The 19654-nt window shown below is 35.8% G+C and overlaps 1 protein-coding gene across 1 annotated transcript; it reads left to right on the forward strand.

Moving 5' to 3' along the window:
* The first annotated feature begins 232 nt into the window (after positions 1 to 232).
* Positions 233 to 16259, forward strand: PDS3 (phytoene desaturase 3). Its single transcript, XM_086230440.1, has 14 exons — positions 233 to 591; positions 704 to 836; positions 1108 to 1196; positions 3179 to 3236; positions 5495 to 5650; positions 8835 to 8983; positions 10046 to 10165; positions 10531 to 10744; positions 10838 to 10940; positions 11519 to 11566; positions 12506 to 12551; positions 14362 to 14549; positions 15142 to 15304; positions 15806 to 16259. Exons 1-14 carry the CDS (start codon positions 391 to 393, stop codon positions 15863 to 15865), a joined length of 1728 nt encoding a protein of 575 aa, XP_086086566.1. The 5' UTR covers positions 233 to 390; the 3' UTR covers positions 15866 to 16259.
* The last annotated feature ends 3395 nt before the right edge of the window (positions 16260 to 19654 follow it).

Raw genomic sequence — 19654 nt, forward strand, 5'->3', positions numbered from 1 at the left:
CTAAATCCAAGCACATTCCAAATTGTGAACACTATTTGATTCCCAAAATGGATTTTAGGATTTGGGTTTGGGTGTTATTGTTGTAAAAGGCGGCCTAACAGTACTTGCCAGAATATTCTTAACGCTGACCTACCCCATAAACTCAAAATGCCAAATTTTGGCAGGTTCCCAGCTTTCACTCCCACAAAACGACAAACATGAAACCAAAACTCACCCAACAAGCTCATGTGTTCAGCGTTCCACCCACAATTCACAAACCGTCACCACTATCTCCGCACTCACACAAACACATCCTCTCTTCCCTTTCCTCTCCACCATTAAATTCCATTGATTTCTCCACACGGCAACTAAGACTGAGCTGTTCAACTTGAACAACTTGTGTTTGATAAAATGGCGCAGTGGGCTTGTGTCTCTGCCGCCAACATGAGCTGCCAAGCCAACATCATCAACGCCCGGAAGCTAAAAAACACTCCCAGATGCGATGCACTACTTTCATTCAAAGGCAGTGAAGTTATGGCTCAGAGTCTGAGATTTTCAAGCTCACAAGGTGTTCATACAAGGCCCAGGAATAATGGTCTTTGCCCTTTGCAGGTTTGTTTAGTTTCTAAAAGAGTACATATGTAGTATGCATGTTTTAGTTGTTAAATTGTTAAAAGGGGAATAATTATTTTGTTTTTAAATTTTTGTGATTATAATGATGTAGGTGGTTTGTGTTGATTATCCAAGACCAGAGCTTGATAACACTGTTAATTTCTTAGAAGCTGCGACCTTTTCTTCCTATTTCCAAACCTCTTCACGTCCAACTAAGCCGTTGAAGGTTGTGATTGCTGGTGCAGGTGATTATGATACACAATCTTACTATATTTCTTTAAATTTGAATTGGGTTTTTTTTTTCTTTGTCTATTTTGCCTAATTTGTGCTTGTCTTGTGGTGAACTAAAATTCTATGGATATCTTTTATTAAGTGATCAAAATTCATTTTTTTATTTTTTTTTTCTGTGATTGGTAATTTTTACAAATGTAAAGTGAGGCCATTATTCTTTTTAGAGTGATTTATGGCATTTTTTTGGTTGGTCCAATGCGCTTATTTTGTTCTAAATTTATGCAGGATTGGCTGGTCTGGCAACTGCAAAATATTTGGCAGATGCTGGTCATAAACCTATATTACTGGAAGCAAGAGATGTTTTAGGTGGAAAGGTATGTCAGCTGCCTTAACTTTATCTCACTTTTACAATGGATTGCTGTTAGTTTGTAAAAGTTAGAACTTTATATGTTTCCCAGATAATGATTCAGAGAAATATCATTCCTCGACCTCAGTAAGCAGTATTCAATCTTTCTGAAACTTGGCCATCAGACATCAATGTCCATTTTTAGTTGCAGTATATTTGTCTAGGTATTGCTATATTATTAGTTTTCATCAGAAGCACCTCCATTCTTTTAATTTGATTTAGAAAATTGTCGACTGAACGCATAAGAACGGCTGATGTCATGTTTACAATAACATGGTATAACTTTGATCATGTTTCATCAGATTGATATGAGTCTGTGGATTTCACTTCTGTGTTAAGATAGTTGCCTTTCCCTCCTGTTTGGCTTCCTTAATTTAATCTCACTAGAACTATATATCGTTGTTGTTATTATTATTATTATTATTATTTATTTAAATGAATAAGAATATTTATCAAAAGCTTAAGGACTGGACATAATAATTTATTAAATTGTGCGGGGAGGACTGTTTTTCATAATTAAAGAAATTTACTAAGAGGTGCTAAAAAAGAAAAGAGACATACTAACTTCAAGAACACCTACCTAGAAGAAATAGAGAAGCAAATGGAGGCAATCCATCAAAGACAAAGTGCAAAGATAGAAGCTTCAGTCTTACGGAATTTGGTTGATGAGGATACAATTTGCTCTTCTCCTTGGAATGGCGGACTAAAAAATTGGAAAGTTATGTAAGAGGGAAACCTCAGTATTACAATTGTGCTTTTTATTCTTCCAACTTCTTTTATGCCCTTGTTTGTGATTCCAAAATCAATAGGTTAGTAAAGATTCGACGAATTTTCTTTTTGCAGGTTTGGATGATGAGTTTAAGTATTGTTGGGTTGATTGGGACATGGATTTTATAATGAAGGATGATGGGTTGGGAATTAGAGAGTTGTGTGCTTTGTCATAGAGAGTGAGGTGCAAATGGAGGCAATCCACTATTTACTCGGTGATAGAGTTTGCTGTTTTGTTACCTTCGTAGACTCTTGTGTACTTGGGTTGCACCTTATTGGCCCTTTTAAAGAAAATATTACTTGAGAAAAAGATGAATGCTTTATTTGCATGATATCTTTTGCTGCCTCGTAAGCTAACCTTTAATTTGTTGCTATATTATAATATCAACTGTTGTATCCCCTTCTATTATCATCAAGTGTTTAATTTAATTCTTTTACTAGGCTAAAAGGGGTTATTATTTGATACTAATATTAGTCTAAATACATTTCTATTTATAATTAGGTTTGAACAATGAGTACTCGATTGCTGAAAGCACAAATCTTTGCTGCTTCATTGTCCCATTGCACTTACCTCGTGATAAAGGTTGTTTAGGGAGACTAAAGTGAACTGGGACATTCCAGCCTCATGTGACGGCTTATTGTGTTCTAGATATAAGTTTTTTGGTGGGAGAAAGAGGGGTATGGTGTCTGGGAGGTGTGTTGCGATGGCTGTTTTGTGGGTAATTTGGATGGAGAGAAATAAAAGGGTCTTTGATGATGCTAAGGGGGAGGAGGTGGATAATTTGTGGGAGAGAGTTCAGTTTTGGGCTTCATTATGGGCATCAGTCACTCCAGCTTTCAGGGACTACTCATTTTCTGCATTATATCTAATTGGGAGGCTGTTGTGTACTTGTGTATTAGGGTTTGATTATTGCTGTTTTACTACACTGTTGTTCTATCTTTGTTTGGCATTTATATATCCTAGAGCTTGTTACCTAGGATCTTGTAGGATAGTGGGCATTTTGTCCATTATATTTACTATGTACTAATGAAAGTCTGTTTCTCATTGAAAAAATGAAAAAACAATGAGTACTCAATTTGAAGGGTCACTGTCCAATATTATCCACATTCTAACTTGATAAGTCTGATTTACTTTTTTGTTTTTGTTTTTTTTTCTTATTGAAGTTTCCACATTTTCTGTAGGTGGCAGCATGGAAAGATAATGATGGAGACTGGTACGAAACAGGCCTACATATATTTTGTAAGTTCAATAATTTTTCTTTCACTTATACAAAAAACCCCCTCTTTTTTTCTCTGTTAATGAATTCGTCATGCTACAACTTATGCTACATTTGGGTGGCTGGTATGGGAGATGATGGTTAATTATAAAACAATGGGAATGAGATTCATAGTAATGAGTAGCCTGCATTATTCTCCTTCCAGTGTTTGGTTCAGATTCAGACTGTGCCTGGATAGAATGGAGTCCAATGTTTTCTGTTCGATTTGTAGAAAAGAAAAATCTCTTAGAAGTATTGAAGATAGAGGAATTACAAAGTCAGGAGATTCTGCTTGCAAGTGATCATTTTCTCTGAAAAGATAGATTTTTCATTTTTGACCAAATGTCAGATTGAAATATCTGGAAAAGCAATTGAAGAAAAAGTTGCCTTTATATAAATCTATAATATTTTAAATGATACAAAATTGTAGCTTATATGCAACAGAGAGGGATGAATAAAACTTATTTTAGGTGGACGTTTCAAAATGGTAATCAAACAAAATGTTTATGAATTATAATCGAAAGGGTTGATAAACATTATTTATAAAATCACATTTAAAATTTGACCCACTAATCCATCACAATAACTTTTCAAAGCACTGCAATTTTTTATTTGAAATAACAACCTATGAAGAAATCTTAAGCTTGAGACAATGTCTTTGATTGGTAAAGGAACCAATAGCCAGAGAGAATGAATATTCCAAATAAAATTGCTCATGGTATATGATATTAAAGTTGAGCCATTAATCCATCAGATTAACTTTCCAAAGCACCATAAGTCTGTTATTACTTTGAAGTAACATTATAAGTTTATATGAAGAAATATTAGGCTTGGAGGATATTTTGATTGGTAAAGGGAACAATAGCCAGAGATACAATGGAAATTACCAAAGCAAATTGCTCGTGGTATTGTGTGCCTTAGACAGTGGAGCTTCTGTTATGATGTTGGATTGTTTTGTCATGCTCCACTTTCTTTACATTTTAATTTATTTTTTCCTAAATTTTAAGACCATCAGTAACCCACATAGATGACCCATCTGGTGTGAAAAATTCACTCCAAATTGTTTTGGTATTTTGTCTTGATGTTTACCTGGTTCTACATCCAGTACCAGTAATACTGACCTGGAATAACGTTCTGATTCCAAGCCCTGATTTTGGCCAGCCAGTTGGAACCTTATTTTTTATTTGCATCCACTGCCTAGGGATGACATGTCCCACCTGGTTTAATTGTTCCATTACAGTAACATAAATTCAGAATGTGGAATTTAGATAAATTTAGACTTTTAATTCCACCTATATAGGTGTCATTTTTCAAATTCCGAGACAATGAGATTTTAAGAAAAAAGAAAAAAAACACCCCACAACCATCACCACCACCATTCCTCTACCACCACCAGCACCACCACTGTACCACCGTCGCCACTACCACCATCACCGCTTCTGTTCACCACCACCCACATTGCATTTAAATTCCATCATCCTTAATTTTTTCTTTTGAGAAGAAAATTTATTGAACAAAAAAGCGAAAGGTATATCAACAGTAGACAAGAAGTCCACTGAAAGAAAGGAAAAAGCTAACTACAAAAAAGCTGAGCTGAACACTAGCATCTTAGAAATTATCTAAGCATTGCTTTCCAATCTAGCAAAATGGTTGAAAGGGATAGGTCCTTGAATTCTGATGAGATCGAGACCCAAAGAGAGGCCAAATACCTCACCCTTACCCAAAGATCCACAACTCCCTTCCCTATATTATTATAAAAAATTCTTCTATTCCTTTCTGTCCAAACCACCCAAAGAACCAACCTGCAGCAGCCCCAAAGAACTTTGGTTTTCTATCCTCTACCAAAAGCAGCATGTTTTTCGCGAAGAAAAGAATAGCAGCCAGCTGAAATCACCCAACTCACTCCAGGTTCTTTAAACAGAATGTGCCACAGTTGAATGGTTAATGGGCAGTGAACGAACAAGTGATCTGCAGTCTCCCCCTTCATCTTGCACATGATGCACCAACTAGAAGAAAAACATCATCTTTAATAAGTTAGCCAAATAAGAAACTTTATAAATTCTTTTTATGACTTGTATGATTTTCCAATTGTATAACTAGTTTTTCTGTTTTCATTGTCTATCTTCTGTCTAAGATGAATCGCATTATTTGTTTCTTTCTTAATGCAACTGGTTCTTTTCCTTTGCTTTAGGAGTTTTCTTTGGATTTGTATAATATATTTCTTTTTGTTTGTGTTGGCAAGTTGGGGCTTATCCAAATATTCAGAACCTGTTTGGAGAGCTTGGCATTAATGATCGGTTGCAGTGGAAGGAGCATTCTATGATATTTGCACTACCTAACAAGCCAGGAGAGTTTAGTCGGTTTGATTTCCCTGAAGTTCTGCCAGCACCCTTAAATGGTAAGATATTATAGCCACCTCTTGAAGTACCAAAGTTTAGAAATATTTGATGAAATTGGTTGTGCCTTATACAAACACTACAAAATACTTTTAAAAGATTGAAGTACTGCAATACCTTGTTTATCCAATTGCCCGATTATCTATATTATTTCGGTAAGAAACATACTTTCATTGAATAAAAATGAATTAGTACACAATAGAGGACAAGGTGTCCACTGCCAAGAAAAGTCTGCTGACACGACCTAAAAGGAACTACATCAAGAAAAGACAAAACACACTCTAAGATACACCTGCTTCCCAATCAGAAATGATAATAGAAAAGGAGAAGTCCTTAAATTCTGAAGATAGTGATGCCCATATGGATGCCCTCTCTCACAAGTCTGACTGTCTATATTTGATAACCAACACTTACACTACCAGCCCTTATTATCAGGTAGTGACCCAAAAACCAAAAATTGAATGCAAAATTAATTATTCATCATTATAGCTTCAGGAAAACTGCATATATTTTTCTATTTGGATATCTTTCATGTCATGTATCTTTTTTACTAACATCAATGGAAGATTTCATGATTTTACAAAAACTACTCTAAAGTTCCATATTAGATAGAATTAAATTATTCTTTTGGGTGACATTGGTAATTCGGGAGACTTGGTGGCAGCACTGGGTTGTAAGGTTGGTAATCTGAGAACTTTGGAAGAATTGATAAAGCAGTTTCTTCCTGAAGGGCATAAGATTATCAAGTGTCTGTTGTCTAGTTCACCAACTTACCCTGTTCCCTTTGGAAAAGAATGTTGACCTTTCTAATGCTGTGTCTTTAATATTGTAAAGAGACATTTTTTAGCGTAGGATAGATTGAAATTGTTATGACAATGTTATTTATCATTTACTGAGTTTGGGTGATGTGTACTGAATACTCAGTAAGACGGTTTGGGAGTTAGGAGACTGGGTATCTTTAGCAGGATTTAACACGATATATTTCAGTTATGCTTTTGCATGACTAACATGAAATACACATTGAACGCCGGAATTCTCGGGTTCGAAAGAGACGATGGGATTTCGGTTGAAACACAATTTTAGAATAGTTATGCTTTCTGACAAACGGCACAAAAATTGAAAAAGTGATGGACAGTTAAAGTCATCAACATGAGATGCAAGCCCTCCGGTTCTTCTCGTCTCTTTATCTCTTTTTACTTATTCCTTCTGTTTAAAGACCCATCTGTTTCTTTCATGAACTTGCTTTTGATTTCTGGTTTTTGTTTTTGTTTTTCCTCACTCTCTGTTTCTTTTTTATTAGAGATGGTTGGTTATATATGGACCCAATTTTCAGTTGGTTTGGTCAATAGGTCCTAGTTCCCTCTAGCCCTAGGCTTTGGTCTTAGAGAAACCGGAATTCATGATGAATTTGAGCTTCAAGTTTGTTAAATATCGATTAAGCCAACCCCAACAGCCCAAGACCAGTGACAGCCAGATGGGAGAGAAAAGGACATGATGTGCATGGGTACATTATACTATGGAATGCGCTCAAGGAACCATGGCTAATCCAACATTTTTTTCCCTTACTTGATATCTGAGGCATCTTTTAATGGCCTCATGTATATTTTATTGTCTTTAATTCGTTTCCAATTTCCTATTATCCCATGTTCTATAGGTTACTTTTAATTATTATAACATGCCAGATATTGGGTAAGATTTCATTTCTCTCTCTCTCTCTCTCTCTCTCTCTCTCTCTCTCTATATATATATATATATAAATATTCTCTGTGCAGGACATCCAAATTTTTGTTATAGATGGGACATACATTTACAACTGGTGGATTAATCTTGTGACTGAGGTACTGTTCACTTATATGAAATATCAAATGGTTCCAGCTGTAAAGTAAAAGTGAATTCCAATAAACTAACACGCCTGCTTCATATGCTCCCACCTTTTTTTTGTATTATTTTGTTTCAGCTGCAACTGTAAGACCGAAACTGACTTGTCTCCAAAAAAAGAATCTTCATTTCTACATTCATTATCATCTCAGAAAACTACATAGATTCTCTCAAACTCTCACAGCTCCTATCTTCTTTTTCATCATTCTCCTTGACCGTGCCGAGTCAACTCACCCTCCATGGTTCCGATGGCTAGCACCAGTACAACGATTGTCACCCACACTCAATCTATTGGGTATTTAGGCTAATTGGGTATTTTATATTTTCAAGCTATATATTTACTCTTCCTAAAGCCCACAATTTGCAGCTGATAAAGAAACATAGAATAGCCCAAAAATTGAAAATAGATCTTCACCTGGGCCATTTAGGTGTTGGGCTTATTGAGTTTTCTTCCCTTTTTTATGAATCTAAAATTATAGGTTGTTTAATCCTAAATGCAATCTGAGAGTTGATTTCTAGAGACGATATGATATGGGCTTTGATTTGTGCTCTAGCTGGTAAGGATCAGTAGGGGTGAAGAAGAAGGTCAAGAAAGAGAACGAAGAAGAAGGGTTGTGACTGTTAGACTGATAGAGGAGATGCAGAAACTAATTCCAAAAATGGCTTCATCTTGATATTTCATAGGCACATGAGATTGTGCGTGAGTATATTGGATTTCTCTCTCTTACTTTACAGCTAGGACCATCTGATTTTTCATTTAAGTGAACAATAACTCAGCCACAAGATTAATCCACCAGTTGTAAATGTATGTCTGGTCGATAACAAAAAACTGGATGTCCTTCACAGAATAATTGTGTGTATATATATATATATGTATATATCCGTCTCTAGAACAGTTAACCGCATGCAGATACACTGGTGCTGATCGGTCAGTGGGGGATGCCGATCAGAAATGGGGAAGAAAGCTTGCCACCCGTTAACCGCTTAGCTTTTAAGTTTTAACTCTTGAATTTTGGGCTCCAGAAGACATTCTGCACCTGAAAGTATTAAATCCTATTGGGAATGGGATAAAAATGGGGAAGAAAGCTGCCGATCGAAGCAATGAAGCTTCTGGCAATACAAATTCTCAATTTCCGATTGATCAGCATCCTTGCTGATCAATCAGCATGGTAAATCCACATGTGGTTAACCGCTCTAGAGAATAATCCCATATCTATGTATGTGTGTGTACGTGTGTTCCATGTCCCTGTCTTATATTAGTTTTCTGAGCCTGTTATGAATTTGTGATTGTGGGTCTTGTGGCTGCAGGAATATGGGCCATATTAAAGAACAATGAGATGCTGACTTGGCCAGAGAAATTCAAGTTTGCAATTGGACTACTGCCAGCAATTCTCGGTGGACAGGCTTATGTTGAAGCTCAAGATAGCTTGACTGTAAAAGATTGGATGAGGAAACAGGTACTTTAATATATTTGACCATGTTCTTTGTGTATGTTTTGTTGAGTGATTAAGATGCGTTTGGGATTTATATAGCTTGGCTAGCTTATGTGCCATGAGCACATCTTGTAATGAGTTGAAAATTAAAGGCTTAATATGAGAGGTTTGTGCTTAGGCCAAACGTGCTTTTTGGTCACTCAGTTTCACAGGCCTTGAACTGAGCCAAGGTGGGTTCAGATAAAATACATATTTAATATCAGATGATTAATCAGAATATTAATATTAGTTAGTGCTCTGAGTACTAGCAGATAGACAATGAAATATTGAAAAGAACACCTACTACTCGTCCATTATTAGTCTGTAAGACACTAGGTATTATGGCATGTGAGAAACCTTGACACTAGTTTGGATGGCTAAAATCCTGCAGGCACTAGTTTGTATCTGGTTTTTCAATTACATCTTTAATGAGACTTGTGTCATTATGGTCAAGATGTGAATGTGGCAGTCCAAGCCTAAAGAATTGAAGAAGAAGAAGAGTTAGGGGTTGTGAGAAAATTCCAGTAATCGAAATCCTGCAGGCACTAGTTTGTATCTGGTTTCCGATTACAGCTTTAATGAGACTTGTGTCATTATGGTCAAGATGTCAATGTGGCAGTCCAAGCCTAAAGAGTTGAAGAAGAAGAGTTAGGAGTTGTGACAAAATTCCAGTAATCTAGAAAAATCTAAGAAAATTGAACAATTTATCTCCTTGAAGGGAAAATATGCATAAAATTATACAAACTGTTAATTAATTACAACTGAAATCCAGAAAAATTACATCTCCAATGAGAAAATGAGAGATACTTATAGAAAAAGAAATTAAAAAAAAAATGAGAGATTTTTTTTAACGGAAAGCGTGTTTGTCATAGTGGTTTTGGCAATTCTTGTTTATTTAATTGATTGAAACAAGTTTGAGTGATTTGTTGGTCAGTTGAATATTTCTTATCTTTATTAGTTGATCATATTGAATTATGTGATCTTCATGAAGATGGTATATACTTGGAAACATAAAATGATAACTGATGATTTGTGCTTTTCTCTTAGGGCGTACCTGATCGAGTGACTACCGAGGTGTTTATTGCCATGTCAAAGGCCCTTAACTTTATTAACCCTGATGAACTTTCAATGCAATGCATATTGATTGCTTTGAACCGATTTCTTCAGGTATGGTGAATTCCCTCACCGTGATTACTAGAAATCTTGTTTTCCTTCCATCAATATAAGATCAGTATGGAAGAAAATAAAACGATTCATGATATAATGCTATGGCTTCATGTGCATCATCAATGGAAATCAGAGCCATGTATTTTTAGTAAACTTTATATGTTACATGGAGCATAGGTCAGATCTCAGAAACAACATATCCTGAGTAGCACTCCTTGTGAAAGATCTTCAGTTTTTAATTTTTAATTTGATCCATCTCTGTATGCACTATTGGATATATATCATCAGTAGATTATACTTAAAGAACAACTTTTTGTTACAACCTAGCACTTGCTGATCAGTAGATTATGCAAACACATGAATAGGAGAAACATGGTTCAAAGATGGCCTTCTTAGATGGTAATCCCCCAGAGAGACTCTGTTCACCGATTGTTGATCATATCCAGTCATTGGGTGGTGAAGTCCGACTTAATTCCCGAATACAGAAAATTGAGCTAAATCATGATGGAACCGTGAAGAGTTTTGTACTAAATGATAGGAATGTTATCGAAGCAGATGCTTATGTATTCGCCACTCCAGGTGTGGCACAAACTTTCCTTTTAAATTATATAGTTGGTCTTTAATGCATATTTCAGTTACCCTAAGGTGGTTGTTTGATTTTCTTCTAAACAGTTGATATCTTGAAGCTTCTATTGCCTGAAAACTGGAAAGAGATTCCATATTTCAAGAAATTGGAGAAATTAGTTGGAGTTCCAGTTATCAATGTCCACATATGGTCAGTGGACACTAACTGTTATTAAACAAGAATAAATCTCTCTCTCTCTCTCACTCACTCAGCCTCACACACATTTTATCTCTCACTTGACAGGTATTGATTCCTTAATCTTGCATGATCAAAACTTAGAACCGGATGGTCTTTATTGACAACTTACCTAATTTATGGATTTCCTTATTTCAAATTTTTTGGCCTAGAAATTTCAGTAATTGGAAAAGAATTTTTAAATAGGTTAGGAAGTCGGTTGCCATTTTTTAACATCAATACAAGCTTTATCTCAAGAGATTGGGATTGGCTATGGGTACTTTTCTTAAGCTCCTTGGGGTTCTCAGCTTTGGTTATCTTCAGCCAGTCATCGCCAACCAAAGCCATACTTTTTAGGTTTCATGGTTTAGAATGGCCCATAAACATGATTTACTGATGTAATGTGGAACCTAGTCTTGATTATATATTTTACTCAGTTTCTCTTTGTTTCTTTCTTGCGGTCTGAAGTTTGTCTTTGTTTCACTGTAGTATACGTTTGTAATTTATGCATGTTAATCTGATGTTAATATGCTATGGATTTTCTTCAATTGCAGGTTTGACAGAAAACTGAAGAACACATACGATCACCTACTTTTTAGCAGGTCCTGCTCATACACAAGTAGTTTAGTTTAGCATAGATATTACATGATATTTTTGCTTGCTTCCAGTGTGTATCACATGGTTCTTCGAGGCTCGCTGCTTACAGGCTTGACCTTCTGACTAGCCTTGTGTAAAGTTATTCAACCATGGATCATATATATGATAAACGTGTTAGTACTAACATACTAAGGGTTGCATAAAGATGCTAAGACATGCCACCCAGGGTAAAAAATTCGAAGTAGAGAAATGGTGGTTGTGCTAGATCAACTCTCTCTCTCTCTCTCTCTCTCTCTCTCTCTCTCTCTCTCTCTCTCTCTCTCTCTCTCTCTCTCTCTCTCTCCCCTCCCTCCCTCCTTCCTTCCCTCCCTCCAACCTTGCCATCCTCTTTTTTTAGAAATAGGTCCTTTAGAAAAACAGTTTTTAGATGGAGACCGGGGGTGTTTTAAAATTTATAAGAAAATCTTTTTAATTCATAATAAAGTCCTTCCCCGATTTGAAGGGTATTTCCCTCTATTTGAAGGGTATTTCCCCTCTTAGGGTGTAGAGTGGGCTTTGTAGAGGCTGCATATTAGATTTTAATTCCTAGATTTTAAAGCCGTCAAAAAAGAAAAATAAAATAACTTAATTAAAAATCTTAAATCACTACCGGTCTTAGTCTAAGAAAGACTCATAAAATGGACTGGACTCTAAGTCTCCTTGGAATTTATCTTCTTTCGATCCACAATAGAGGTTTATTGTTTGTAACAAACTTGGTTTTGTTTAGATAAGGTTTTCATTAAAAAATTACAAAAAATAGACAGGCCATTTGGTGTATGAAGTATCTAAACTCTTGTGATGCTTCTTTTGGTTGGCTATGAATGCTAAGGATTTCCTTTGACTTATTTTTATTATGTCAGTATTGCTTCACCTGTGACATGGTTTCTTTTTTAAAAACAATGCAGAAGTCCTCTTTTGAGTGTGTATGCTGACATGTCTGTAACATGTAAGGTAACATCTGTTATTTATCACTTTTTAGTAAGCTCAATAGATTTGTGTTGATTTTTCATTAACTGTTAGCTACCATTATGTAAATTTATCAGGCACATAGAATGCATCATGCATGCTACTCAATTTTATTGTTTTATGTATCCTTAATTTATTTCTTGTGAATCGTGACAAAATTGTCATCTTCATTGAACCTTTTTTAACCCATTTAAGATGCATATCGATGTGAAAGGCCTCATAGAGACTGTAGCCGTGTCTCCTATCCTACATTGCACTGAGAAAGATCATTAAGTCCTATATTTTTGTAAGACAATTCTTAAAATATATTTGTATGACAAAGTCCTATCCTACATTGCACCGAGAAAGATCATTAACTCCTATATTTTTGTAAGACAATTCTTAAAATATATTTGTATGACAAAAAAAATAAAATGTTATTACAACGATAAAATTTGTGCATCTATAATAAAGTTGAAATCATTTGTAGAAAAGGAATGATGTTTTTTGTTTCTCTCTCTCTCTCTCTCTCTCTCTCTCTCTCCCCCTCCCTCCCTTTCTATCTCTTTCTCTCTCTTATGTCAAATTTTTATTTCATTTATAAGTTAATTGAATAAAGGCTTATTCGCACAAATGCCCCTTGAAAGTAACTTTCATTCTCACTTTTCCCCCTTAAAGTTTAATCTTTTTATTTTGCCCCCCGAACTTTACAAAGCCTTTCAGTAAGTCATATTCTGTTAAGTCCGTCAAATCATATTCTAGAATACCCATCCACATAAGTGCCACGTCGGATTTTTTGATGGAGCCATTGACGGACTTGACGAAATATGAGGTTTGTAAAGTTCAGGGGGAAAAGTGAGAAGATTAAAGTCTAAAGGGGCAAAGTGAGAATGAAAGGTACTTTCAAGGGGCATTCGCATGAATAAGCCTTGAATAAAAGACTAGTCATTCACGAAATTGTTCAGAATAATACTTTGGTCTTAACTTGTCAGGACCCTCTCATCCTTATTTGTCAATTTTATTTCAATTGCATAATGCTTGTAACCATTCCTTTATTGAATACTCTCAAATTTAATATCAAGTCAACTAATTTTAAAATATTTTTCTAATTGATACAAGGTTGATTGTCAGCCATAATTGTAAACTTATTGGGGGTAGTGTAGGTTTAATTCTTGATGTTAGCAACAAACCAAAGAAAGAAAGGCAGGATTAGCATTAAAGAGTTTACTTGATGGATGGAAATTGTCACACTCACACCTGAATCTTTAAAATTGAATTTTTTATGTTTAGAATAATACTTTGGTCTAACTGGTCAGGACCCTCTCATCCTTGTATGTCAATTTTATTTCAATTACATAATGCTTGTAACCATTCCTTTATTTAATAAGTTCAAATTTAATATCAAATCAACTAATTTAAATAAAATAATTTATCTAATTGATACAAGGTTGAGTTTCGAGATAATTGGGGTTTAGATTCAGTTTTTTATGTAAGCAGGATACAAAAGAAGAAAGGCAGGATTTTCATTAAAGATTTTACTTGGTGGATGGTAATTGTCACACACTCACACCTGCTTCTTTAAAATTAATTCTTGATTTTAACATATTAACGAATGTTGGACCAGTTTTCCTTATCCAGGAAAAATCGGTTAACGAAAACTGCATTAGTTTTTTTTTTTTTTTTGGCCAGGAAAACTGCATTAGGTTTATTTAACTTAATTGATATCAAGTATCAGTCATTTTAAGTCCTTTTATTTTTATTTGTACTTTAGCTTACTTTTCGATTCGGACATGATTCGTTGTAATACTCGTTGCAGGAATATTACAATCCAAACCAATCTATGCTAGAGTTGGTTTTTGCACCAGCTGAAGAATGGATTTCATGCAGTGATTCGGAAATTATTGATGCTACACTTAAAGAACTTGCAAAACTTTTTCCTGATGAGATATCTGCAGATCAAAGCAAAGCAAAGATTTTGAAGTACCATGTTGTGAAAACACCAAGGTTTGACTTCATAGCCATAAATTTCAAATCTTTTTGATTGCTTATGAACATTATTTAAGAAACCATGTTGCCACTTGGCAGTAGGCAATTGAAAAGAAATGGTTGGGGTTCTTTGTTGTGTGATCACGTTAACACATAAACTTTTTTGATTGAAATATTAACATATTGTCTAATAGCCACCTATTTAAATTGTTTATATAATTTGGACCTTTGTAGCTAGTAATTTTTCATGTAAAACTTTAGTGGAAGCTACGTGGCAGCAAAATCCCTGGGAAGACTTGGGTTGTGATTCATTTACTAATTATCTTTGGCTAGGTAATTTGGCTTCATTTGGACTCCCCTTCGTAAGGGGTTCCCTTGCCTATTTCATTAGGAGTTGAATCCATAACTATACCTTTGGCCCAAATAAAAAGAATAAAACAAAAAAATTCATACCTTTGGCCCAAATAAAAAGAATAAAACAAAAAAATTCCAGAACCATGCCATGGAAGGAGAGATGGCATGACCATTGGGTCTCTGCCTGATGTGCCCCTGGCTAATTTGGTTACAGGTATTAGTATTTTAACTGAACTATGACTGATTAATGTCTCAGGTCTGTATACAAAACTGTACCAGATTGTGAACCTTGCCGTCCCTTGCAAAGATCTCCTGTAGAAGGTTTCTATTTAGCCGGTGATTACACAAAACAAAAGTATCTAGCCTCGATGGAAGGTGCTGTTTTGTCAGGGAAACTTTGTGCACAGGCGATTGTACAGGTAATTTCCATCGGGACTCTAAAAATTTATTTGGCATGATTTGGCATGATGAAAATTAGATATTAATCTATTCTGAATTGACTTAAAATGATTTCTTACCAAAATGTGGATTGCAACTCTGCCCTTGGGTGTGAGGTAGATGCTGATCACTACTAGAACAAGAAGCCCTCATGGCGTCTTGAATATTTAACATGCATCAAGAGTTTGCACAAGAGTCTTCCCACTTCACTATTTATTTTTTATAAGTAATGGAATTTTTATGCAGTGACTTGAATTCAAATCCTTTCTATGTCTGTAATCACCATCACATAATTCATGTGCTGCACTAAGGAAAGTTCCCAAGTTGGGTGAAATGCTTAGAAAAGTGTTCTGAGTTGTTTTTATTTATATATTTTCTCCAGTTCTTTTGCAATGAGTCGTATCTGATGCCAAAGCCCTGACAATTTATGTTGTCTGGTCTTCTTGTGTGTACCATTAAGCTTTCATTATTGAAATTTGCAGGATTATGAATTGCTTGTTGCTCGGGGGCAAACAAGGTTGGCTGCAGCAAGCGCTCGATGACAAAAACCTTCAAGTAGAGGCAAGCTTTGCAACTTCTTACGGATGGTAATTTAAGGATGGGTTACTACTCGTAAATTTTTGGTTTTTCAACAATTTAGGCACCGACCATCCACCCAAGGCAATGCATGAGATTCTCAAAACTTTGGTAGTGCATTTCATCAAAAATGGTGTTATACTTTGTTTTACTATATGATCTGATAAGTGTAAGTGTAAGTGTACATAATATGATCCTTAATATCATGTCACTCCATCAAAGAATAAGTGAACATGTATTTATTGTTTTCTAAATATTAGTCTTTTAATTACAATTTGTTGTGAACTCGTGATATTTTAAACGATAGCCACTATAATATGGAGAGAGGGATTCATAGTTATTATGGAGAAAATTTTAATTTATTTGTACTAAAAGCCCTAATTAAAAGAGTTGGTGAGTTGCAATGTGGTGATGCATTTCTAATAAAGGAGGTAAGTGGCTGAAACCGTTAAGAGTTTATTGAAGACGTGGCAAAGGGGACTCTAAGGCCCAAGTCCTAATTTGGTATGCATTGGATGATGATGGGCCTATGTGGGATCTTGCATGAGTAGGGTTTGGATTAATTCATTGTTGTTATTTGGGCTTTACTACAGTTCAAGAGTCTTCAATGTTTAGGATTCATGTATTGATGAAATACATAATCCTATAAGTAATTAATGTTGGTTCATTGTATGCTTAGGTTCAATGTTTGGCTGGGATTCTTTAATTTTAGCTTAGTGGGACTATATTAAAGTTTGTGAACCTATCCTTTGATTAATGAATGAGTGTACAGAAAATTTCCTGGAAGTTTATGCTTCATTTAGGTTTGTGTGATGCAGCCTAACTCTAGGTGTACGGGCCTAATAGTGTGATATTAGTAGTTTTATCTTCATCTTAATCTCCTTAAACCTCTTTCTATTTTCTACTTATCATCCATTTGCAGCCGACAAAGTCAAATTACCCTTACATGAAGGAATTTCAGGGGATGTTTGACTGACAATTAGTGAGATGAATTGCTATTTCGAATTATGGAGCAACTTGAAACAATGAACACTTGGATGACCAACATGGAGACTCAAAGAGTTCAGTCCACTACTGATGCAACAAGCGGAGAAGGAGAAAATTATGAAACTAATACCCGAGAGAATTGAGAAGAACCACTACATCACGTACCCCAACAACCCTTGTTGGAGTGGGCTAGAGATTTTCTTGAAGCTAGCGATGGGCCTCATGATGCAATTGGAGATATTACTAAGAAAGTAAGAGTAGTGGTACCAGATTTCGAAGGAAGAGTTGATCTTACTCAATTTTCTAATAGGCTTGCTGCAATTGAAAAGTATTTTGATTGGTGCGACATGAATGATGAGCAATGAGTGAGATTTGCCAAGATGAAGCTCGTTGGCCTAGCAAAAGTGTGGTGGGCTGGAGTTGAAGGAGATATCTGGAGATTGGGACAACTGCCAATCAGTTCATAGCAAGAGATGAAGGCCAAGCTGTGGGAGAAATACATGCTAACCAATTATTATGATAAGTTATGTGATCAACTTATCAATCTCAAGCAGGGCAGCATGAAAGTGGCAGAATATATGCAGAAGTTTGATGAGCTAAAAACTAGAAGTCAAATAGTAAAAGATCTGCAACAATCACTTGCCCATTTCAAAGATGGTCTTAGGTTTGATATAAAGAATGAGATGATTCGCTAGCTAGTTCACAATCTAGAGCATGCTTTTCAAGTTGCTTCATACATGAAGGAATATTTGGGACAACCCATGAATAAGAAATTTGGGCTTCCAAGTACTGAGACAACACAAAAGAAGTTTAGTGAAGCAAGTCGTAAGACACAGGCATAAGAGAATCAGCCATTCAATTGACAAATAGGCTCTAAACCAACGTCTAGCAAGTCTGACTCTAGGAAATGCTTCAAATGTGGGGAACCATGTCATATGGGGTATCAATGTCCAAAGAAGAACTTACATATTGGAATGGAGCATGTAGGGGAATCATAGCAAAATGATGGTGAAGATGAGAATTCATTTGACTATGGGCTTTATAATGCAAATGTTTTGGAAGAAGACGTAGACACTTCACTTAGTTTTGTTGTTAGACGCATCCTCACAACTCTTAAGGTTGAGGAAGAAGACTGGTGTAGCACATCTACTTTTCAGATGTTGGTTCGTTGTGGAGACTATGCTCAAAAGCTTATTATTGATAGTGGCAGTTATATGAATGTTATTTCAGCTTCTGTAATTGAACACCTCAAACTCCCTGTGCAACCACACCCACAACCTGTCAAGGTAGCTTGGATTGACAACACTTCCATTCTGGTAACTCAACAATGCCTTGTTTCTCTTTCTTGTGGTGTTTATAAAGATTCCATTTTGTGTGACATCATTCCTATAAAGTAACACATATCCTTGGTCGACCTTGGCTTTATGATTGAGATGTGCATCATTATGGAAAAGATAACACATATTCTTTCTTGTTCAATAATAAAAAAAGTTGGTTTAAAACCCATGAGTGCAGCTGAAATGGATAAATATAGGGAAAAACGCCTAAGAATGCTGATGGAAACAAGAAGAAATCACTCCACATATTTACTAAGAAAAGGTTCCAGCTAGAGAGTGAAGAAAGTGGAGTTATATATGTTGTTGTAATGAAAGAAGTCAAGGAAGCAGTTGTTGTCCCTACTTCCTCAATGCCAGATATCATTGAATTTTTGTCTAATTTCTTTGATTTGGCACCTGAAGAGCTACCCAATGAGCTTCCTCCTATGTGCTCCATCCAACATGCAATCGACTTTGTACCAGGTTCTCAATTACCCAATCTTTCAGCTTATCGTATGACTCCATGGTGAGCATGCATAGCTCAAAAGGCAAGTAGATGAGTTGCTGTCCAATGGCTTTATTCGTGAAAGCCTCAGCCCTTGCGTTGTTCCAACTTTGTTAACACTAAAGAAAGATGGAAACTAGCGCATGTGTGTTGACAACTGCACCATCAACAAAATCACTGTCAAGTACCGATTCCCCATTCTGTGGCTTGACATGTTTGATAAGATGGCTGGTTCGTGCTTATTTTCAATGCTTAATTTAAAAAGTGGCTACCATCAAATACGCATCAGACCTGGGGACGAATGGAAGACAACCTTCAAGACTAAGGACATACTTTATGAATGGCTAGTTATGCCATTCGGCCTTTCCAATGGTCCAAGCACATTCATGCGGTTTATGACTCAGTTATTACAACCCTTTATTGGTCGATTCTTGATTGTTTACTTTGATGACATCCTAATATACAGCAAGACCAAGGAAGAACCCCTCTGTCATTTACAACAAGTTATGAGAATTCTCTGCCAAGAGAAGTTATATCTGAACTTGAAAAAGTGTTCCTTCATGAGCCCAAGTGTGGTGTTTTTGGGCTTTGTTGTTCCATCTACATGTGTTGAGGTGGATCCTGTCAAAGTAAAAGCCATTGCAGAGTGGCCAGCTCTCAAACCTTGCAAGAAGTACAAAGTTTTCATGGTCTGGCCACGTTTTATAAGAGGTATATAAGGAATTTCAGTACTATTATAGAAACCATCACCAATTGTAAGAAGGCTAGTCAATTTGATTGGACTGAGGAGACATCCACATCTTTTTCAAAAATAAAGAAAAAGATGACAGCATCCTATGTTCTATGCCTACCAAATTTCTCAATGTGGGGATTAGAGGAGTGCGAAGTCAAGAGGGTCATCCTGTTGCATTTTTCAATGAAAAATTTAATGAAGCTAAGCAAATGTA

The sequence above is a fragment of the Dryas octopetala genome, chromosome 2, assembly GCF_963921425.1.
Source record: "Dryas octopetala chromosome 2, drDryOcto1.1, whole genome shotgun sequence".
Lineage (NCBI taxonomy): Eukaryota > Viridiplantae > Streptophyta > Magnoliopsida > Rosales > Rosaceae > Dryas > Dryas octopetala.

What these genes read in the sequence shown, in the direction of transcription:
- PDS3 (XM_086230440.1), top strand. Translation starts at nt 391, where the DNA reads ATGGCGCAGTGGGCTTGTGTCTCTGCCGCCAACATGAGCTGCCAAGCC. An exon ending in AACAGGCCTACATATATTTT is followed by an intron (nt 3,237 to 5,494) that starts GTAAGTTCAATA and finishes TGTGTTGGCAAG; the next exon opens with TTGGGGCTTATCCAAATATT. An exon ending in TTATGTATTCGCCACTCCAG is followed by an intron (nt 10,745 to 10,837) that starts GTGTGGCACAAA and finishes TCTTCTAAACAG; the next exon opens with TTGATATCTTGAAGCTTCTA.